At 42.5% G+C, this 21,584-nt stretch overlaps 1 protein-coding gene and 1 long non-coding RNA gene across 7 annotated transcripts in view; one reads left to right on the top strand and one right to left on the bottom strand.

The window, feature by feature from the left end:
* The window catches only part of LOC148502815 (uncharacterized), a 42,726-nt gene that overhangs the window by 6,169 nt on the left and 14,973 nt on the right, over positions 1–21,584 (bottom strand). For all 3 annotated transcript variants that reach the window (XR_015869969.1, XR_015869967.1, XR_015869968.1), the window contains one exon: positions 13,530–13,641. This is a non-coding gene — a long non-coding RNA (uncharacterized LOC148502815). The remainder of the gene's footprint in view (positions 1–13,529; positions 13,642–21,584) is intronic.
* LOC148502816 (protein phosphatase 1 regulatory subunit 12B-like) overlaps positions 1–21,584 on the top strand; it is a 107,006-nt gene that overhangs the window by 74,308 nt on the left and 11,114 nt on the right. For 3 of the 4 annotated variants that reach the window (XM_088449330.1, XM_088449331.1, XM_088449329.1), the window contains exons 4-6: positions 19,393–19,497; positions 21,313–21,363; positions 21,454–21,504. In XM_088449330.1, the coding sequence (XP_088305456.1) occupies positions 19,393–19,497; positions 21,313–21,363; positions 21,454–21,504 (207 nt within the window). Of the gene's footprint in view, positions 1–19,392; positions 19,498–19,623; positions 19,633–21,312; positions 21,364–21,453; positions 21,505–21,584 lie in introns of all 4 variants that reach the window. The other variant, XM_088449332.1, reaches the window with a different exon arrangement.

Here is a 21,584-nt window from a genome sequence, read left to right as displayed (position 1 = left end):
TCTTCAATTCATGAAAGACATCTTTGATCTGGAGGAGGTTTTTTATACAATAGAAATGCGGTGGCCTTACTTGTGGAGGTGCTGTTAGTACACAGACATTTACTTTGTGCTCAGGGAGGTTGTTAGGGATAAGGGGACCAAGACTTGCTGTTTATATCAGTTACACCAGCTGAAGTAGAACTCCCAGAATCTGTGATGTTTGCAGGGCCTACTGGAAGTTATTTGTCAACAACAGGTGGTGTGCCTCAGTTTACCTCAGCCTGCTTTACGCACTGTATGTAATTTCTGGACATGTTTGGCATTCAGCAACCGCAAGATTTCAGTGGCTGTGGCAGTTCAACTTCCAACATGGCACATCAGGAATCAAATGTTTTTATTATTCAAGAGGCCTGAGGGAGTTGGAGTAGGTATGTAGTTGAAGGCAGGAAAAGGAAGGGTTGATTAGTAGTAAATGTATTTTAATTTTTTGATTCTGAAGCAAATTTATGAGGAATGAGGGGAGGGGAGGAGACATTTACAATAAATATTAAATCATTCACATCAGTCCTTGCCCCAGAAGAATCCTTGAGCGCTACGCCTTCTGCTGCTGCACCTGGGAGTGGTTCTTCATCCCAGTATTAGTTTAAAAAAACAATTGACCGTTAAACAATTCTTTGCAAGGGGGAGTAAATATGACAGCAGTCACCCAGTTGCACAGCGGATCACTGACGCCATAACATCTATGCTGGTATTAGATATGCGTCCAATATCCACCAATAATGCAGAGGGTTTTAGTTTTAGACAGTTAACTGAGGTCCTGTGTCCTTGCTACCAAATCCCATCTAGATTCCACTTCACTAGAAAATGAATTCCCAGCCTATACAGGGAGGTAAAAAAAAATTAATTAGTGTCCTCCAAAATTCCGTTGTACCCACTGTCTACTTAACCACAGATATGTGGAGAAGCGGAACAGAGCAAACGCAAGATTACATGTCTGTATCAGCCCACTGGGTAGGTGTATTGCCTTCAGCGGCACAAACAGTAGCATCTAAGAAACAGCAGCTCATTCAGGTGCAGGCTACTCTCTGTATTACCGGTTTCACTAAGAGGCATACCGCTGACAACCTTTTAGAAAAACTCAGGGAAGTCATTGCAAACTGGCTAACCCCGCTTGGGCTCTCCTCAGGATTTGTAATTTCTCACAACGCCACCAATATTGTGAGAGCATTACAGCTGGGTGAATTCCAACATGTCCTATGTTTTTCTCACGCAATCAACTTGAAGGTGCAATTTTTTTTTAAATTACAGGGCCGTGGAGGAGATGCTCTCTCTGGCCCGAAAAATGTGTAGACATTTTTGCCATTTAGCAGGCGCATGTAGAAGATTGCAGCACCTGCAAGAAATGTTGAATTTGCCCTGCCATCAGCTGAAGCAAGAGGTAGTTACAAGGTGGAACTCCTCCCTTTATATGCTTCAGCAGATGGAGAAACAACAAAAAGCTATCCAAAGCCACACAGCGAACTGTGACATAGGAAGAGGAGGGGGAATGCACCTTACTCCAGCTCAGTGGAAAATACTTTCCATGTTGTGCAAAGTGCTGAAACCCTTCTAAGTAGTCACCTGTGAAGTGAGTTCAGATACCGCCAGCTTGAGTCAGGTAATTCCCCTAATTAGACTGTTGGAAAAGCAACTTGAGAAACTGAAGGAGGAGCTGAAACGAAGTGATTCTGCAAAGTAGGTTGGACTTGTAGATCAAGTTATTTATTTGCTTCACCAGGAACCAAGGGTTCTCAGGACCTTCCAATCGGATCAATACACTTTGGCTACCATGTTCAATCCTAGGTTTAAGTCATATGTCGTGTCTTTCTTCCCAATGGACACAGATCTGAAGAGATACAAAGACCTGTTGGTATGCAAATTGTCAGCTCAAGTGGCACGTGTTGCAGCAATGGCTTCTCCTTTAGTTTCTCCAGCAAGTGCGGCTGCCAAGTAAAAACTAAACTTTCCCAAAAGACCCACTGGTGATGCAGGTGAGTCAACACAACCAAGTTTTGACATGTGGTCGTTTCTAAAATATTTGCCTACAATTAAATTAATGAGACCTCTACCGTGACTCCATCTGATATGGTCACCATTCAAAGAATGCTTGAGGACTATTTTTAATGATAGTGTCCAAATAGGCATGTCAGACAGTCCATTTGACTACTAGCAGGAAAAAAAAGGCAATTTGGAGGCCCTTGCACAAACTGGCTTTGCTTTACTAGCACTGCCCACCCTCCAGTGTGTTCTCCGAAAGAGTTTTCACTCAGCACAGCCGGGAACCTTGTCAGCGATCGGCTTAGAAGGCTACTTCCTCAAAATGTGTAAAAAGATGATATTCATCAAAATAAAGTACAAATTCCATGAGGAAGACCTCTACCGCCAATTACGTCCAAAAATTACAGAGGCATCTGTAATGGTGGATTCCAATGGGGACAAATTAATATTGACTGAAGAAAGATGATGTGGAAACTGATGAGGGTGAGGAATCAGATGATGATAATATCTTGCCCTTGTAAAGCCAGTTTGTTGCAAGTAGAGATCATTGCTAGCAATGTCAGTGCTCATTGGTAGCTTGTCTTCTGGGGGCCCAAACAAATCAATCGCTTCATGATTGAGGATATTGTTGATGAAGGTGTTGGTGGTGATGATGGCAGGTGATTGGAGCTAGCAGAGAGAAGGGAGCTAGCTGATGCTGGACTGATTGTTGGTAAAATTTTAGTCAAATTATCTTAATTTTGAAAAAACTTTTTTGATGGATGTGCTGCAGATGACGTCACAGGGAGGAGGTTTCTAGATGGTTAAGGTTCCTACCTCTACTTATTCTGGCTTTACAAAGGGTACAGATGGTTTGATAATCATTGTCCGGATTTGGGTAGAAATAATTCCACACATAAGAAGAAGTGGATTATTTTGTCTTATGCCCAGACATGACAATGGGCTTTTCCTTATCATAAACACATAAACAACTGTTTATTCCACTGGTGCCTGATTTACACAAACAACATCCTCATCAACAACATAATCATCAACATCCTTATTAGCATCAGCTACACAAATATCTTCCTCACCCTGGTGCATTCCACAGAAGCATCCTCAATTTCTATGTCAGCATGATCACTTTTGCTTAAATCATCATAAGAGCCAGAACCACAAGTCATAAATAAAGGCCATGGCCTTAGCCTTTTCTTGCCACTTGTGTGGTGAAAGGCATATTGCCAATTTTATGTCTTTCTGCAGCTAACTTTCCCTTTGATGGTTTTTTCTTTACCACTGTAAAAGATTGGTTCTGTGATTTTAGATGCCCTGATTTAAGCCCTATATGCCCTTGGGCATCGGCTTTAGTAGATGATATAAACGGACTAGTACCATCATGACTAGTGGCACTGGTAGCAGCTCCAGCACTAGTATGTGGATCCTGCTCTCCTCTCAACTGATCATTCTCCATATTAACAAACACAAATGAAGTGGGGTGCAGCACACACGTCACTTTGTACCAATTTTAAATATTACACTGCGGTATCACCTACAGTGTCACAATATTTTTTATGAGTAAAACACTGTGCTACCACTTACAGTGTCACAATATATTTTATGAATAAGACAAGAATAACACACTTGCAGAGGGGTGTGGCCACGGCATCTATGGAGTAGCACACGCAGGTGTGAGCTCTCCAGTGAAACTATCCTGCACCACCTCCTGTTTCCAGCGCCCCGGGGATAGAGTGCACTGGGCAGTCGTCGGAGGTCTTGGAGCACCTGCTGCGCTGGGTTTGGGAGCAATCCGCAGCCTCCTGAGCCTACTTAGAGGCAGACTTCCCGGCGGGTCTAATAGCCACGGCGGGTCACGTGGGACGCCGGCGGGCTCCGTGTCTCCATGCAGTGCTGCTATACACGCTGCCACATACACCCTCGCTGGACTCTCCCTACTGCCTGGCTTTGACACCCTGCCTTACCTGCTACTGGGTGCCCCTGCCTGCTGTCTTGATCTCCTGCATGGGTGCCTTTCTCTCCTGAGGGCTGGAAGTGCTGCTGGTCGCCATTTTGTTTGCTGGGCTGTGCATGAGTCATAATACAGATATATAGTGCTTGGTGCTGCTGATATTGATATTTATCTATTTTACACTACTATACTGCCTCACCTATTTACTATGGGGAAAACTCATCATGCTGCTGCAGCAGCGAAGCTGGAGCGTTATTCTCGCTCATCAACGCCGCAGCCCCCGCCCCGAGATGAACGGGATGTCTGTTCTCCTCCTGCGTCTCCTTTTGCCGATACTGTACCGGAGGAATCCTCTGTAGCTACCTTGCAGAGTGTGCTAGATGCAGTCACGGCCAGTGAGAAAAGGCTCGCTGACAAGATTGGCAAATTGCAGTCTGACCTATCTATAATCCATCATGATCTGCAACGATTCCGGGAGAGAGTGGGAGAGGTGGAAACACGTACTTCTACACTTGAGGATACAGTATCTCTGTTAAAAGAGAAAGTGGCTGCTTTGGATTCTCAGATGGCTACGGTGCATAAGAAGCTGTCGGATATGGAGGGGCACCTTCGGCGTAACAACGTCAGATTTGTGGGGCTACCGGAAAAAGAGGAGGGCTCGAATCTGGAGGAATTTCTGGAAAAATGGCTGCTGGAAACATATGGCCAGGAGGCCTTTACTTCACACTTTGCAGTAGAACGGGCTCACCGTGTACCGACCAGAACGTTGCCTCCTGGAGCCCCTCCGCGCACTTTTATTGCCAGATTCCTTCACTATCAGGATCGTGATGCTGTGATAAGGCTGGCTCACACTAAAGGTCCAATGGAACGTAATGGCTCCCGGATTTCGGTGTTCCCTGATTTTTCTGTTGAAGTTCAAAAGGAGAGGGCACAGTTTCTCCCAGTCAAGCGTCGCCTGCGGGATCTCAACCTCCCATACGCCATGCTTTTCCCAGCTAAATTACGTGTGGTAGCGGATGGTGAAACAAAATTCTTTTTCACCCCGAGGGAGGCTGCTGTGTGGCTGGATCGTCGTGCCCCGGCCAGGAGGCCGCTAGTTAATGACTGATCAAGTTTGGTGATCCTGATTTGCGTAACACGTAACTATGCTAAATATGCGACTGTCAACATGGTCAAATGTTCTCCTTTCTTTTTTTTAGGTCTTACGAATCTTGATCTAGAAATGTTATTTCAGATGTTCTGTACATTTTGTCAATATATTGCCATATTTTATTTCTGTGATTAAGTATATGGTCAGCTTGGTGGCTGCGGGATGGTGCGGATTGGCATCACAACTATTTTTTCTCAAAATATTTGTTCAGTTTTTTATGCTTCCTAACCTATTAGTATTCTATTTTTGGGTCAGGACAGTATTCTGTTCTTATTTCTCTATTCCCGGGGTGTGCAACACTGGTGGGTTTCCTGTGTTTAGAGGTCATTATATACTTTGCCTCACCCTTTGCACGGGATAAATTGTTATATGTTCACCTGGTGAGCTTATTTTTCTGTTGGTTATCTGTGAGGGAAGGGTATGGGAATAGGTATGCCGCAGTTGGGGTTGGGTATACAGGGAGGGGGGACGGAAGGGGTAAGGGTTGTAGTTTTATTATTTTATTACCTTTTTTAAACTTTGTGTGGTCTCAAATTATTATCTATTGCAATATTATATGTTTAGATTCCAATGTCTAGATAGCGCAGGGTGTGCTCATATTGTAGGTTTATACAGTGCTGCCCTTTGGATGTATATTTTGGGAGGAGATGATATCTTGGCTGGAACGCTATGACGCAAGCTAATATTAATGTTCTCACTTGGAACGTACGGGGTCTTAATGATAAAATAAAATGTTCCCTAGTGTTACGACAGCTTAAACAATATGGAGCAGACATAGTCTGTCTTATGGAGACACATCTGGTAGGCGGGAAATTGTTGTCCCTTAAAAAACCATGGGTGGGTTGGGCTTATCACACATCACACACTTCTGCCACCAAATCGGTCCCTTTTGTATTAGAGATGGTGCAGATTGACCCAGGGGGTCGTTATATTTTTTTGAAATGTAGGATAAATAATCTATTACTTTTATTGTTGGCATTATACATACCGCCTCCTTACTCTTCGGCAGTTTTAAAAAAAGTAGCTGAGTTTATGGCCTTGTCCCCGGGAACATCTACAATATGTGTTGGGGACTTCAATAATGTTTTGGACCAGGCTTTGGATAGAAGGGGTATGACTCAGAAAAGTCCTTCACCACAAGGCAACAGATTTTCATCATATGTGGCTGGGCTGGGCTTGGTCGATGCGTGGAGGACGAAATACCCTACTGTAAAACAGTTTTCCTGTTTTCGCACTCTCATCTCATGTTCTCCCGGATTGACCTGGCGCTCCTCACGCGAGATATGCTGCCTAGAATTAAATCTGTGCGCTATGAGACCAGGGGAATCTCGAACCATTCTCCATTGACACTTAGCCTGGATCTGGGATGTCAAAGGGGCCAATCATTTTGGAAACTTAATTCATTTTGGTTGACCCGTATGGGGGCGGGCTCTGATTTGGAAGAAATGTGGAAGGAATATTTTGAAATTAATTGTGGTACAGTTCAGGTTGTAGCTACAACAGTTCAGGTTGTATGGGACACTTTTAAGTCTTTCCTTAGGGGGACTTTGATTAAACGTGTTGCTGATTTAAGGTCTTTTTACAAAAAAAAGGAATTGGAGTTGGAGGCTTCCTGCCAATCATTGGAGCTCACTTACCTAGCTGATGGATTAGAATCATCCAAGGATGCATGGCTGTCTGCACAGAGGGCATGGAACGATTGTTTGACAGATAAGGCTCGATATAAATTTTTATTCAACTCACATTCTAGATATGCAACAGGTGATAGACCTGGTAGTTATTTGGCCAATTTAGCAAGATTAGAATGTCCTTCTATAACTGTAGTAGAGATTGTGGGTCCAGGGGGCATACCTTATGATCAAACACCAGATATTACACAGCAGTTTGTTAGGTACTATCAGCGGCTATACAGTTCGGGCATGTCATATAGTAATGAGGAAATGCAACATTATTTTACAGATATAGTTTTACCTCAACTGTCCCCTGAGGCAAAAGTTTTCCTGGATTCCCCTTTGACTGCAGAGGAAATTGGCATAGCTATAAGATCCTTCCCAAACGGCAAGGCCCCGGGGTTAGACGGGATTCCTTTGGAATTATATAAAAAACATAGCCAGTTTTATGTGCCTCGCCTACTCGAGCTATTTAATCAATTGTATGAATGTAATTCTCTCCCTCAATCCATGTCAGAAGCCCTTATAATAGTGTTACCAAAGCCGGGAAAAGACCCTAAACAGACGGAATCATACCGGCCTATTTCTCTCCTCCCTACAGACATTAAAATCCTTGCCAACGTCCTGGCCATTAGGTTAAATCAAGTGATTGCCCAGTTGATACATCCAGATCAGACTGGATTTATGCCAGAAAAATAAACTTCGCTTAATCTTTGACGCCTTTTTACCCAACTGCAGATCTCACACGAGGATCCCTCTTCTAAAATAATTGTGTCATTAGATGCCGCTTAGGCGTTTGACTCTGTGGAGTGGCCTTTCTTATGGGAGACAATGAGGGGGTTTGGGATAGGCTCTGGCTTCATTAAATGGGTTAAATTGCTATACTCGGCGCCTGTGGCTAGGGTATCGGTCAATGGTTTTGTCTCATCCTCTTTCCCTCTTTCGAGGGGTACAAGGCAGGGCTGCCACTTGTCACCCATTCTATTTGCCATGGCCATTGAGCCTTTGGCCTGTTTGATTAAGGCTAGTCCTGCTGTTCAGGGATTTTCCATGGGTAACAGATCAGATAAAATAGCATTATATGCTGACGATATCCTGCTTTTTATCTCAGAATATGACACTTCCATGCCTAATGCCCTTGCAATTATTAACTCCTTTGGAAAGTATTCGGGTCTGTCGATAAATTGGGACAAGTCATGTATACTTCCCATTAGAGGAGTGTGTCCTGGTGTTCCGCTTATAACCCTCCCATTAAGATGGGTAGACTCGTTCAAATATCTAGGTATATGGATAACAAAAGACCCGCATAGTTATATGCCATTAAATATTAAGCCGCAAATAGAATATTTAAGATCCCGGGTGGCTACATGGGGAAAACTGCCATTAACACTCACTGGCAGAGTAAACCTTGTAAAAATGGCTTTACAACCAAAACTCCTTTATGCGTTGCAACACTCCCAAATATACCTCCCTCAGAGTGTGTTCAGACAAATAGATGGATTGTTATCCTCTTTGATTTGGGTTAATCGTAGAGCCCGTATTCAATTGAATACACTTACTAGGTCACGGGATGCTGGGGGTCTGGCGTTACCCCATTTTAAGTTTTATTATTATGCGACGCAATTGGCGCAATTGTGGATATGGGTACAGGGTCTGGAGGCAGATGGATTAACGACTCTTCTGGTGGGACAGGAATCCCGGGGACTTACTCCACTCCAAATACTACTTAGTGGCAACCTAAGGGGTGTTAGAGCTCCATTAGTTAGGCAGGCGATCTTGATTTGGAGGCAGGTCACACAGATTTTCCAGGGCCAGGGATGGGATCCTGATACTCCCTTACTCAATACTAAGGGGCTTGAGGAGCGTGCCTCGCTGTAGGTAGACAGGGTATGGGGGAAATGGCGGGTGAACACACTTGGACAACTATATGTGTCTGGGGTGTTTAAGATGTTTGAACAGCTGCAATGTGAGTTTAATGTTCCAAAACAATATTTTTACAGATATCTCCAGCTTCGTCATGCTATAGATGCACAATTTGTGGATGTTCCCCCAATGATCCGGGATTCCCCTGTAAAAATTTTACTACTGGGTGCTGGACCAAGGCACTTAGGGCCTGATTCAGAGCCGGATGCTATTTGCGCTTGCTTGTCCAGAAAAAGGGGCTGGCTATTTAAATTAACCGTTCGCTCTTTGCGGTCTGTTCACGCCTCTATGTCTGAACGAGCGAACGAACAAAATATGAGAACGTAATTTTGAAAAAAGCGCCCCCTGGCCGCTCGCATCATACGTCATGTCCGCTATTTATTAGATTAATCGAGTACATCAGATGGCGTATGAACTGCTCGCTATTCTTGTGGTTGGTTTTTCCTACCACAATCATGCGATGAGTTCTAACTATAAAACAACCAAGTGATGTGGTCGATGACGCTGTTAATTATGCACTCCCATTAAACGCCCGTTTTGACCGTTTGGCACGCCTGCGTTCGGATCTCCACTCCCCGTTTTCAAGCACCTTCCCCTGTTACCACTCACAAACGCCTCATTCTGTCACTCAAATTAGCAGGCATTGGCTATTTAGCTATTTTTCGGCCGCACTGACTGGTTCGCGCATGCGTATTAAAATCCGTACGCATGCGCAGTTGTGCGAACATCGGTCAGAACGAACGAGCGGCCGCTTACGAGCAGCTCTGAATCAGTCCCTTAGGCCCTCATTCAGAGGCGGTTGGAGGATGCAAGCGGTCGCTCAGAAACCGGGCGGCCGCTTGCATCCTGACCGCCCGCCTCTGTTTCGGTCGTTAGGCTGTGGGTTTACACCCACAGCTCTAAAGACCGCTAGGGTGATGGTCGCGATGGTCAAAGACCATCGTGACCATCAGGGCTTATGACGAGACCCTAGGGTAGGGTCTCACTTGTCGTAAGCCCCGGAGAGCTTCTGGCTCTGTCAGAGCTGGAAGCTCTCCACTGACATCACTAGTGATGTCAGTGGGGCCTCCCCCAAACGGCAGGCGTTCCCATGGGAACGCCTCCGTTTGGGCTGCCACCCCCCTGGCCCGCCTTCCAAACGGGACAAGCTGTCAATCAACATCGACAGCTCGCCCCCTTTGGAAAGAGACCCGCTACGACCGGCGCTGCCGGTCGTAGTGGGTCTCGCGCATGCGCACGAAGGAGCCGGCTCCCTCGTGCGCATGCGCACTGGTCAAACATCGAGGCGGCCGTGCGGTCGTAGACCGTACGGCCGCCTCTGAATAAAGCCCTTAGTGTCTGTTATGTATGCAGCTTTAATGCGAAAACATCACGATATGGATCTACCATCCATTAGGCAAAAATGGGAGGCTGACCTTGGACTATTGCCAGACGATGTGTGGAAATCAGCCCTGGGTAGTCCAAGAGTAGCTACTACAACAGTTCGGTTTCAGCAAATTCAACTGTTCCTGCTACATAGAATATATCTAACGCCAGATCGCTTATTTAAATTCAGTGGTAGATCTGATTCAAAATGCCCAAAATGTAACTCGCCTAATGGTAATTTTTGGCACCTACTATGGTCATGCTCTAGTATAAGCTCTTTTTGGGAAGAGGTTAATGGTATATTGACATCCACTGGTGTGCCTAGGGATATGCTAACACCTATGGTATGTACACTAGCTGTTATTGACGAGGATACATTAGATAAACATTTTGTACAATATGTTGTTAATTTATGTTTGCTCGCAAAGGTTTGCATAGCTAGAACATGGTTGGCCCCTGAGAGTCCAACGATAGGACAGTGGGTAGCACTGGTAAATGAGACCTTGGCACACGAGAAATTTGTGTATTTAACCAGGAAGGCTGAGAAGAAATTTTATCTTGTTTGGGGTAGATGGCTGGATTCGCCATATGGGAAGAGACAGGAAGAGAATAGATTTGATCAGGCGAGGATAACCAATGGGGATAGAGATGTGCATAGTACTTAGTTTCTTTGTAATAATTGTAATGCAGCCGTAGGGATGTATATGTGTAGTGTGTTACATGCCCGCATGAGGAGATTGTAGAAGTAGACGATTGTAGACGAGATGTATGCCATAATTGTGAATCCGAGGTGTAATATGCCCTGTATGTTTTATATTATGCTATTGGATATACACACAGAGACTGTTTAATGTGATGTACTTTATTATTGTACTTATTTTGTTTTCTGTTCTATGTTCTTTTATTTTTCTTGAAAATAAATAAAAACTATTGAATTCAAAAAGAATAACACACTGCGCTACCACTTACAGTGTCACAAGATTTTTTGAGTAAAACACTGCGCTACCACTTAGTGCCTCAATATTTTTTATGAATAAAAAAAGAATAACACACTGCGCTACCACTTGCAGTGTCACAAGATTTTTTTATGAGTAAAACACTGCGCTACCACTTAAGGTGCGTACACACTGGGAGCGATTAGGAAAGACAGTACAATTATGACATCGTAAGCGTACCATCGTTCCTGGTCCCCTGAAGTGCCAACTTCCAAATGATCAGTCGTTCAGTGTAGGGTCCCTCCCTCATCGCTGAACATGCACAATCTATCGTTATCGACAGATTGTGCTGCATGTTCAGACGATGAACAATGTCGGAAACGACCAGTGGGAGTGCGCATCGCTGGTCGTTTCCGTCATTATAGTGCACGAATTGTGCATGATTACTGAGCGATTGCATGATTACGATGTCGTAATCGTGCAATTGCTCAGTAATATCGCCCAGTGTGTATGCACCATTAGTGTCACAAAATTTTTATGGGTAAGAAAAGAATAACACATTGTGCTACCACTTACAGTGTCACAAGACTTTTTATGAATAAGAAAAGAATAAAACACTGCGCTACCACTTACAGTGTCACAAGATTTTTTATGAGTAAAACACTGCGCTACCATTTACAGTGTCACAATATTTTTATGAGTAAGAATAACACACTGCACTACGACTTATAGTGTCACAATAGGTGGATGATAAACTGCGGTCTGGCTGGCAGTGTCAACGAACAATATTTTTTTTTTACACGCTGGAAGACAACCCTGGATGAGGCAGCAGCCCCTTGATGAACAACACAGCACCCCTTTATCAACAACAAATCACCCCTGCGGAGTGCGGACAGACCACCTGCAGAGTCACAAATACATGGATGATAAACTGCGGTCTTACCGAAAGTGTCACCAAACAATAGTAGCGTAGCTAGCACACAAAAAAAAGATCTTTTTTTTTTTGTGGAATGATAATTATTAATTTTAACTTTTATTTTTTTACACTGGGGAAGAGCACCCCTAGATTGACAAAGCACCCCAGGATGACACAGCACCCCTTTATGAACTGCAGCCATAGCCCTTTGATTGACAGGACCACAGTGACACAGCAGCACCCCCCACTTTATGTATTGCAGCCCCAGCCCGACAACACTGCATCCTTGAACAACTACAACACTGCACCTTTGAACAACAGAGAAGAATAGAGCCCCTAGATTGACAGGACAATAGTGACACAGCAGCACCCCCTACTTTATGTACTGCAGCCCCAGCCTGACAACACTGCACCCTTGAACAACAGAGAAGAACAGAGCACATCTGTTCTGTACACTCTCCACAGCCGAGTGAAAATGGCGCCGATCACCGGGACCTTTATAGAACCCAAAACCCACGAGAATCCGACAGCAGGATAATGACGTTTGTACTTGTCATGTATTCCGAGCTAGAGCCGTATTCAATTTGAGCGGACCCGCGATACTTTTCCGCCTCCCGGACATTTTGCCTACATCGCGTGTTTTGCAGGTGGAAAAGTATCACGCGCGTGCCCGCGTATCCCCATATTCAATTTGAAAGTACGCGAAAACGGGACCCAGAGAAACTTAAACAAGCGCAAAGTACTGTCAGATTTGGGGAAATCAGCCTGACACCCCCCAAAAGATGCTCTGACATGGGGGTTAGCTATGATTACCCTCGATTTGGCTTGCTGAAGGTATTTGGTGTTTTTAAACGGGCTCAATAGCTGCTAAATAGCATTTTTGTATAAGTGGTGCAGAATAGTATTCAGGAGTTTTATTTGCAGAAAATAACTTATCCCAGCAAATTTGGGGTACTTGAAAATGGGGGCCAGCATATTTTAAAGTTGCTAAACTTAAGTTTAAAAAATCGTGATCAAATCCACTTACCGCAAGCCCCTGCAATGTAAAAAACACATAGGGCATACTTGGGGACCCCCCAGAGTGTAGTTCGATAGTTTTTAACTGTCCCCCAACATTGATTTTTTTGGGGTGTTCTTAAGTGTTTTTTTTTATTTTTTGATGCAGTTTACCTTTGGGGGACTGTCTGAAGGCTGCTCGGGGGTTCCCGCAACTTTGCACCCCAAAACCCCAATTCTGCACTTTTTTCCGCCTGCTATTCATAGGCGAAACTTTTAATTCTATTACATTGCATTTACTTTCCGCCTAGGTGGAAAGTCTTTCAAATTGAATACGGCGATACTTTTCCGCCTGGCGAAATGACGTCATCGGCGAAACTTTTCCGCGGATTCAGGCTTTTCACCTCAAATTGAATACGGGCCTTAGGCGGGGAAACCTGAGCCGTACTCGGATCCTACTCGGATCCCCTATGTTCGGGTGGGTCCGGTTCTTGGAGAACCAGACCCGCTCATCTCTAATTAGAATGCACCGGCAATAATTAGGTTACAACCAGCAACAATAACTGTGACTTTTGAAACCCTCTTGGTCTTAAGATGACTTGCCTCGACATACCTGTCCTTGGGACTTTCCCCAAACGTTTCCTGATTGTGGTCAATAGATGCAACTTGGCTCCAGCATGTCTGTTCAAATAAGATGCAAACCAGTAGGATGATGGATGCATCTCCTACAGAGCAAAGGAAGATTGCAAAAGCATTGTGAGCAACCCAACATTGTAACATTTAACAATAATACAATGCTTTACAATACATAGACATATATTTTCATGAGCATAATCTCAACATGAATAAACACATTCAGGGGTGGATTGTAAACTTAAAGTGACCGATGAAAAAAATTCTTATGTGGGGTCAGCAAACTGCTAGCCCCAGCCACAATATAATACAAAAGGAATATGCGTTAAGAATATACAATACAGAGAACATCACTGTAACCACCATACACTACAGAGAACATCCCAATGACTGCCATACAGTACAGTGACCATCCCATTGACAGCCATACAGTTCATTGAGAATCCCAGTGACTGTCATATAAAACATTGAGCATCCTAGTGAGCAATAGAGTGAATTTACATGACTTATAAATAATGCACATCGACTGTAATATATATATATATATATATATATATATATATACACACACTATATATATATATATATATATATAATGAAAAGTGCATTAAAATATCGAACAAGAATAATACAGAACCTCAATTAAATTTCACGTGTTTTTATCAATTAAACACTAGAATTATAATTTATGATGTGATTATATTTTTATCTCCATAAAATTTGTACAATTTATATATTTTTGATTATGAGATTGCTTGCTACTTGTAAAGTATGTTCACTTTACATCTACATTTGTAATGTATTGTGACCAGTACCATCTCTAATTTTCCCCATAAAGGTGCATGGGAAGATTAGCGATGTTTGACTATATTAAGCCGTAATACACGCATCTGAACATCACGTTGAAATTAATCCTCCCCTTGAAAGAAGAAAAAAATTACACATATGTTAAACCATTGTCTTGACTTATTGTTTAATAGCCATCTAAAATAAAATAAGACTGAAAAAAAATATTTGTTTTCTGTGTTCGCGGTGCAGCCGCATGGATGCATGCAATTCTCCATAAACTGGATTATCCACTTTTAGTTTGGTGCGCTAAGTGTGAGTACAATTAGGTAGTCTTGCGTGCAATTCTGAATTGGTCCCAAAGTGTCAGGAGAGGAGCCCAAAGGTGGATAATCCCTTTAGAGAACCTTTAAAATAGGGCTCTCATCCTTTTGAAACATAAACCTATTGGGACATTCAAGTTGCATACAGTTTCTGCTTCCATAACTACTACTATTTGGCCCAACGGCTTTTTGGTGCAGGTGTACTGAGAATGATAAAAAAAAATAGTGTACTCTGATTATAATAAACTGCTCTTAGTTCTGAATGTATAAAATTCACATACTGTAGGTAAGAAGGTATCATTTGTTTTATTGCTAATACCTCTTCCTGTAAATATCAATCAACAGTTTGGCAATAATAGTTATAAAGCACTAGTTCACTCAGGATCTAATTCAGAGGTGCACGCTAATGCATGCGTGGTTGCGAATCTTTGCGGAGTTGCAGCGGTGGTAATATGCAAATGCTAGTTTCAGCCTTCCACTTGTGTACTAGTGTGTGCTAGAAGTTCAAGCAGTAAGTCGTCCACTTTAAATGCCCGTGAACAGTGCAAATCCAAACACTGAACCATCGGTGCACCATTGCGTTTACCATCGGCACTTGCACAAGGCCTCTGTGGCTGCGACTCTGTGTCTGATAACGCCCATGACACTCCCATAATATGCCCATGTGATAGCCTTTATTTGCGCACACTTTAGCCACCTCCCAGAAACACCCACGTGTTTGCCTCACTGGTACTAATGTCAGTGCCTCTGTATGCAACAGTAGACTATGCGTACACTTAGGGGAACGCATCTGCTGTATGGGTTTTCAGAACATATCGTGCATGCGCAGTAGCAAATAATCGCTCAGCTGCGCAAACATCAGCATTATGTGCACTTCTGAATCAGGTCCTTAATGTCCAATATGAAGAGAATCCGCACAGATACTAAATAATTAGCAAATCTTTCTGGTTTGGACATGGCTTGACACATGATTCATAGGCGTTCTGCCAGCTTTATCAAAGTTGTAATAAGAAAGAAAGAACCAGTTGTTCAAATTCTCTGATGCTGAAAAGCTCCTGACAAAGAAACAGAAAGTGTTATGCATGTGAGGAAGCAATATTACCAACAACAAAAAAATTCAACCTTCTCATATACTGTATATTGGTGAGTTTCATACGTTCAGAACTAAGAACGTTTTATCATATAGGTAGAGTGTACACAATATTTTTTGTCATTCTCTGTACACCTGCCCATAAGAAACCTTCTCTCTACCACTTTGCTTGAAGGGGCAACTGGATTCCCTTCTACCTCTTAATTGGTGTAAAGCACTGGGATTGCTCAACAACAACTTCTAAAGTGGATCACAGCACAGGAGCCTGGATTCTTGAATAAAGCAATTGGAGTAAACCATGACCATGCTGGAAAGATCAGGATACATGAGTAAACTGTTCTATCCATCAAAGTGGTACCATAGTAGTCTGTACGTGGTCTTCATCTTAAACGACATCACAGGTATACAATGTACATATCTGACTAAAAGTAGGAGATTAGTGAGACAAGAAAGTGATTGGTTATCCATGCTTGATCACTTCCTGAGCCCAAAGACAGAGTAACCCCTAAGATTGGTCTTCCCACACAGATGCTTCCCTGCTAGAGGAAAAGGGGCCAATACATAGTTGAAAGTGTGCCCATTTGAAAAACATATCTTGCATGTCTTCACATTGTACAAGCTCTGGAACTGATCTACGCAAATATGGACAATGCTGAGTTGTATGCATTCAGTTGTATCTCAACTGAAAGGGCGGAACTGGCCTGCAACTGGGCGTTCTCATGCAAGCAAACTTCTGAGAGGGCGTGTCCACGGAATTGCGGGTTATGCAGTGTTGTCCAGATGCATAAATACTCCTATTTTCATCAAGTATATACTGGTTGCTGGCAATTGTACGCATATTTTCTTTGCACGCAAAACTCGATTATCTGCGGTCTTCTAAAACAAAAGCATCTCTTTTACACTGCCTCTAACATGATAGACTGTTTTAATATGCAAGAACATAGATTATTGATATTACTTATATCCAAGCCTATTATATATTAACTAGTTAGTAACCTGTCAAAATTGTCACACTTGCGAAAGTCAAGTTGAGCGCTTAAACAGGTCCCTTTTCGGTCATTTCTGCTCGGCAGCTCAGGGGGATGCCATCAGAAATGTCAGTGGAGGCTGTTCTGCGCACGCTAATGGAGCAACAATTGAATTCCTCCATTGAGCGCCATCTAGTGGTCGCCGGGGCACAAAATACTTGAATTCCCCCCCATAGAGGTGAGGAGCAGCGTTAGTCTTTTACATACATAGATATACATATAAACATATATCTCTATATAAAGCCTTACACACACTATTGGTCTCTGCCCGATACACAGAGAGGCCACATAACATAATACAATGCAATAGAATATAATATCATACACCATGGCCCAATGTGCAGTGCGGGTGAGGACGTATCACAGACATATACATACATAGATACACTGTACACGTACAGCAAAGATGATACATTGTATCATGGACCCACCTGTTACAGTCACCCTGCTCACTGCTGCTGGGTAATACTCTCATACTCATAGGCGTCTTTATAATGGGTGCAAGGTGTGCGGTGCACACGGGCCCCTGGCTCCAGGAGGGCCCACACCGCACACCCTGCACCCATAGGTAATCATACTTACCCCTCCACCGATTCCCGAAGTGTTGCTCCGCAGCGCAGAGCAGCAAACACACACTGGGAAAATGGCTGCGGCAATTTTCCCAGTGTTCTGCCCATGCGCAGAAAAGATGTCCCCGGGAAAGTAGGCGTGGGCGCCATTTTCCCGGAGACTCACGCATGTGCTGTAGATTCTGGCATGAAGCCAGAATCTACAGCGCTCAGTTCCGCACCGAGCCACTGATGGAGAGGAGGGGGCCCAAACGTCTTAAAACGCCCCTGCTCATACTGTATATACATAATACTAAGCAGCCCATAAAAATTACGGAACATTGTCCCATTCGCAAAATGTCCCATTTGAGTGATGAAACTGGTAATTTTTCTGCGATTTCTGCTCACCAGCTTAGAGGGCGAGTAAAAATGTCACATACCATCCAACATTTCAGGGTAAAAAAAAATATACAATGGGCATGGCCACAGTTAATGTGCATGGCCACTGGGCACTGTACACTGGGAACTGGACGCAGCTGGCGCTAGCTGGTTTCTGTTATACTGTTAAGTTACTTTCACACCGCTAGCCCGGGACTTTTTACACGGTTCCATCCTGGGTGCGAACCCTTTCAGACTGGCGGCCCGACCTGGCTTATTGCCATGTCAATTACATCACCGCCATTACGTGACGAGCCGGTGTTTGGAGATGAGATCATCTCAAGCGTTGGCTCCTCCTAGGCTGTGAACGGGACCTGGGTTGCATCAACCCGGGTTACTCATTCACACTGCACCGAGAACCGGGTTGAACCCGAGTTCAACCCTGCTTGTTACCTGGGTTGAGATCCCGGGTTGCTCGACCCGGGTTATTTTAACCTGGCCCTTTCACACTGCACAATAACCCAGGTTACTGAGCGTTCACGCAAAATAACCTGAGTTATTGCTGGCAGTGTGATAGGGGTATTAGTGTCCACTTTGAAGTTAATCTCTGAAGGTGGCGTTACCCACCATGACGAAGTACATATGGGGTATGTGGTAAAACCCCAAAAAACTTAATTTTCAGGGGTTTCACCACATTTATCCCTTTAGTACATCTTGCCCTCATTTGGGTAATTTTCACTTGAGATATATAACATCTATGAAGAATCCCGGCTCCAGAACCTTCTTAGGAGCTCCAATCCATATATAAAGAAAAAGTGACGTAATACGTTTAAAACATATTTATTACACCAACTAACAACAGTTGCAGGAAACAGCCAAATTAGATGGAAAATCAGGAGAGATGTCTCAACCCGTTTCGTCCATGTAAGGTTATCTGGACTTTCTTTTAAGCACCACTGCTATCACTGTTTATATATATATATATATATATATATATATATATATATATATATATACACAGGTTGAGTCTCCCATATCCAAAATGCTTGGGACCAGAGGTATTTTGGATACCGGAATATTCCGTATTTTGGAATAATTGCATATCATAATGAAATATCTTGGGAATGGGACCCCAATATACACACAGAATACATTTATGTGTTATATACAGCTTATACACACAGCCTGCAGCTCATTTTATACAATATTTTCAATACTTTTGTGGCTCAAGCAAAGTTTGTGTACAAACTTAAATAATTTATGTTTCATTTACACCCTATACACACAGCCTGAAGGTATTTTTATACCATATTTTGTAATAATTTGTGCCTTAGACAAAGTTTGTGTACATTGAACCATCAAAAATCAAAGGCTTTATTATCTCAGTCATGCCAAAATTATTCCGTATTTCGGAATATTCCGTATTTCGGAATATTTGGATATGGGAGACTCAACCTGTATATATAAATATTAATAAATCTATATCGATCTATCTATCTATCTATCTATCTATCTATCTATCTATCTATGTATTTATCGTGTATAAAATAATAGTTAGCAAAACATTACATAGGAAAAAATGCTGTTTATGAGCTTGGAAATTTAGTTGTGTTGCTTAATGTTAATTTGTTACTTAATGTACAACTTTTTTCACTATGTGCTTCATTTGTTTATTCTGCTTCCTTATCAGCTGTATGAGAGTGCTTTTAATGAAAATGAGAAGCTCAAAAGCAACCTTCGGGAGGCCCAATTGGAGCTTGCTAATATTAAATCCAAGCTGGAAAGAGTTGTGAAGGTAAAGAAAACACAATTTAGATGATCAAATCATAATTTATTCCATTTAGCATAAACTAAAAATACAAAAATTATTTCAAGGAGTACTTCTATGAAGGAAGAATTTACCGCAAGTAACCGTAAGGAGAGTTATCAAGTGTATCGGTCACCAGCTCCTTTAGTATTATAACCGCAACATGACGTAACCGCGGCCCATGTACTGCAACTACTGTACATCCACTTCCAATGCTGGAGCCACTGCTTGGTGGCTGCTCATACTCATGGTCCTGGTTTCATAGTTGGGAGGTAGTGTTCAGCAGCACTCCTGGAATGGGATCCTTTTCACAGTGTGAAGAATTCATGGATCTGAGAATTTGTAATCTAAAACTGGGGACAACTAAATCACACTGACCTGAAAAACAATTGTAGTAGGCAACATTTATTTATTTATTTATTTATTTAACATGTCAGATGTTGACATTATGGTGCCAACATAAGGAATGTTGATATTATGAATGTCGACATGTCATACCACACCCATACATTTTGTTCTACAATAGAAAGCATAAGGATCTTTTGTGTACAGCAATTTAAGAATGTTCATCGTCAGCAACACATCAAAATAAAGACAGAACTTACATACCCCTATTTTATTATTCTAAATTTTATATGGTCAAGTCAAGGGTATTTTTGGGGGCAAGGGCCAAGTTGAACAGATGTGTGCAGAGGCAGCTAAAGCATACTTTCCAGCATTGGACGTGTGCAGATCAGGACAGAGGGCATGGCCGCGTAAATTACTAGCCTAGCGCTGGACTGCCGCTACCCTCTCTATCACCTCTTTTATGCCGCATGCACCAGTGATATGTGCGGCCGGTACCCATTCATCACTACTCTACTATGCAAAGCAGTGTGAATAAGTTATTCCTCCCAACTCAATGCAATTTCGATAGTGACATCGGGACAGAACCCTCAAATAGGCACTGTTCCATTTAAATTGGAATGGTTGGAAGTATATATTATGCCAGCCTGCATGGTTGTTTCATTATCTTTGCAGGAGGTTTCATAGAGCACCTTCATGTCAAGTAGATGCCACTCATGGTCCCATGTGGACTGTACATTCTGCACCCATGGTAAAATGCCTGTGGGTCAAATTTTTGTTGTATTAACTTTTTAGAGCAAAGACAGCATAGTGTATTCCTGTCTATATAATATACAGAAAATGGTGTCTACGGGGAATAAGAGTTAATGAAATCTGATCTAAGTTTTGAATCCCTTGCATTCTGATTAGCTATTTTACTCATTTATTATTATTTTACTACATTTTTTCTGTTCAGCATTCATAAACTAAATGGTATTTTTCAGACTTGTTGAGGAAAATTAAGTTTTAATTACATTTAGTATCTTTTTTCTAAGATTGCGTCCTTGAAGTTTATGAGCCTGCTATTGTTTTAAAAAAAGTATTAACATATATAATAATTTTATATGCTGTATGTACCAATAATAAACATATGCTGAAGTTTTGGGTAGTCATACTGAATTACATATACTTAATTTACAGGCAAATTGGTTGGATCTACAATTGCTTCACTAGGGCCTGTTAGTGCAGAAGGTTATGTGGCCGGTTAGTGGTCATATTCTGACTGAATTGCTCAGATTTATCATCTGGCATGTTGAAAAAATGTCATAATGCAATGTGAGCTGCCATATTAACTTTAGGGTGTATTTACTACATCTTAAAGTGAATGGAGATAAAGTCCTAACCAATCAGCTCCTAACTGTCATTTTTCAAACACAGACATGGTTGGGATTTATTGTGTAAACTATTTTACTTTTTCAGAAACAGGACCAGTCATCAAGTCAGGCTGGGCTGCTGGAGGCTGAAAAGAGAGTAAGTATCAATTGTTTTGTTGCAGTATATTAGTAGTGGGTTGAAAACAAACCATTTATACATCTATCCCATCCCCATATCCTATTGCAGGAGAAAAGAGTTTTGGAGCGCAGAATGTCTGAAATGGAGGATGACCTCAAGGTAACATCCTGCACATATAAAGACTATTTAAATGCACCACTGGCAGGGACTCAAATACATTTACTAAGGGTCAGATTTGC

This window comes from Taudactylus pleione, unplaced genomic scaffold, assembly GCF_031769625.1.
Source record: "Taudactylus pleione unplaced genomic scaffold, aTauple2 ptg000482l, whole genome shotgun sequence".
NCBI lineage: Eukaryota > Metazoa > Chordata > Amphibia > Anura > Myobatrachidae > Taudactylus > Taudactylus pleione.
Note: the sequence above shows the minus strand (reverse complement) of the source record. Positions and strands in the feature narration are given on the sequence as shown.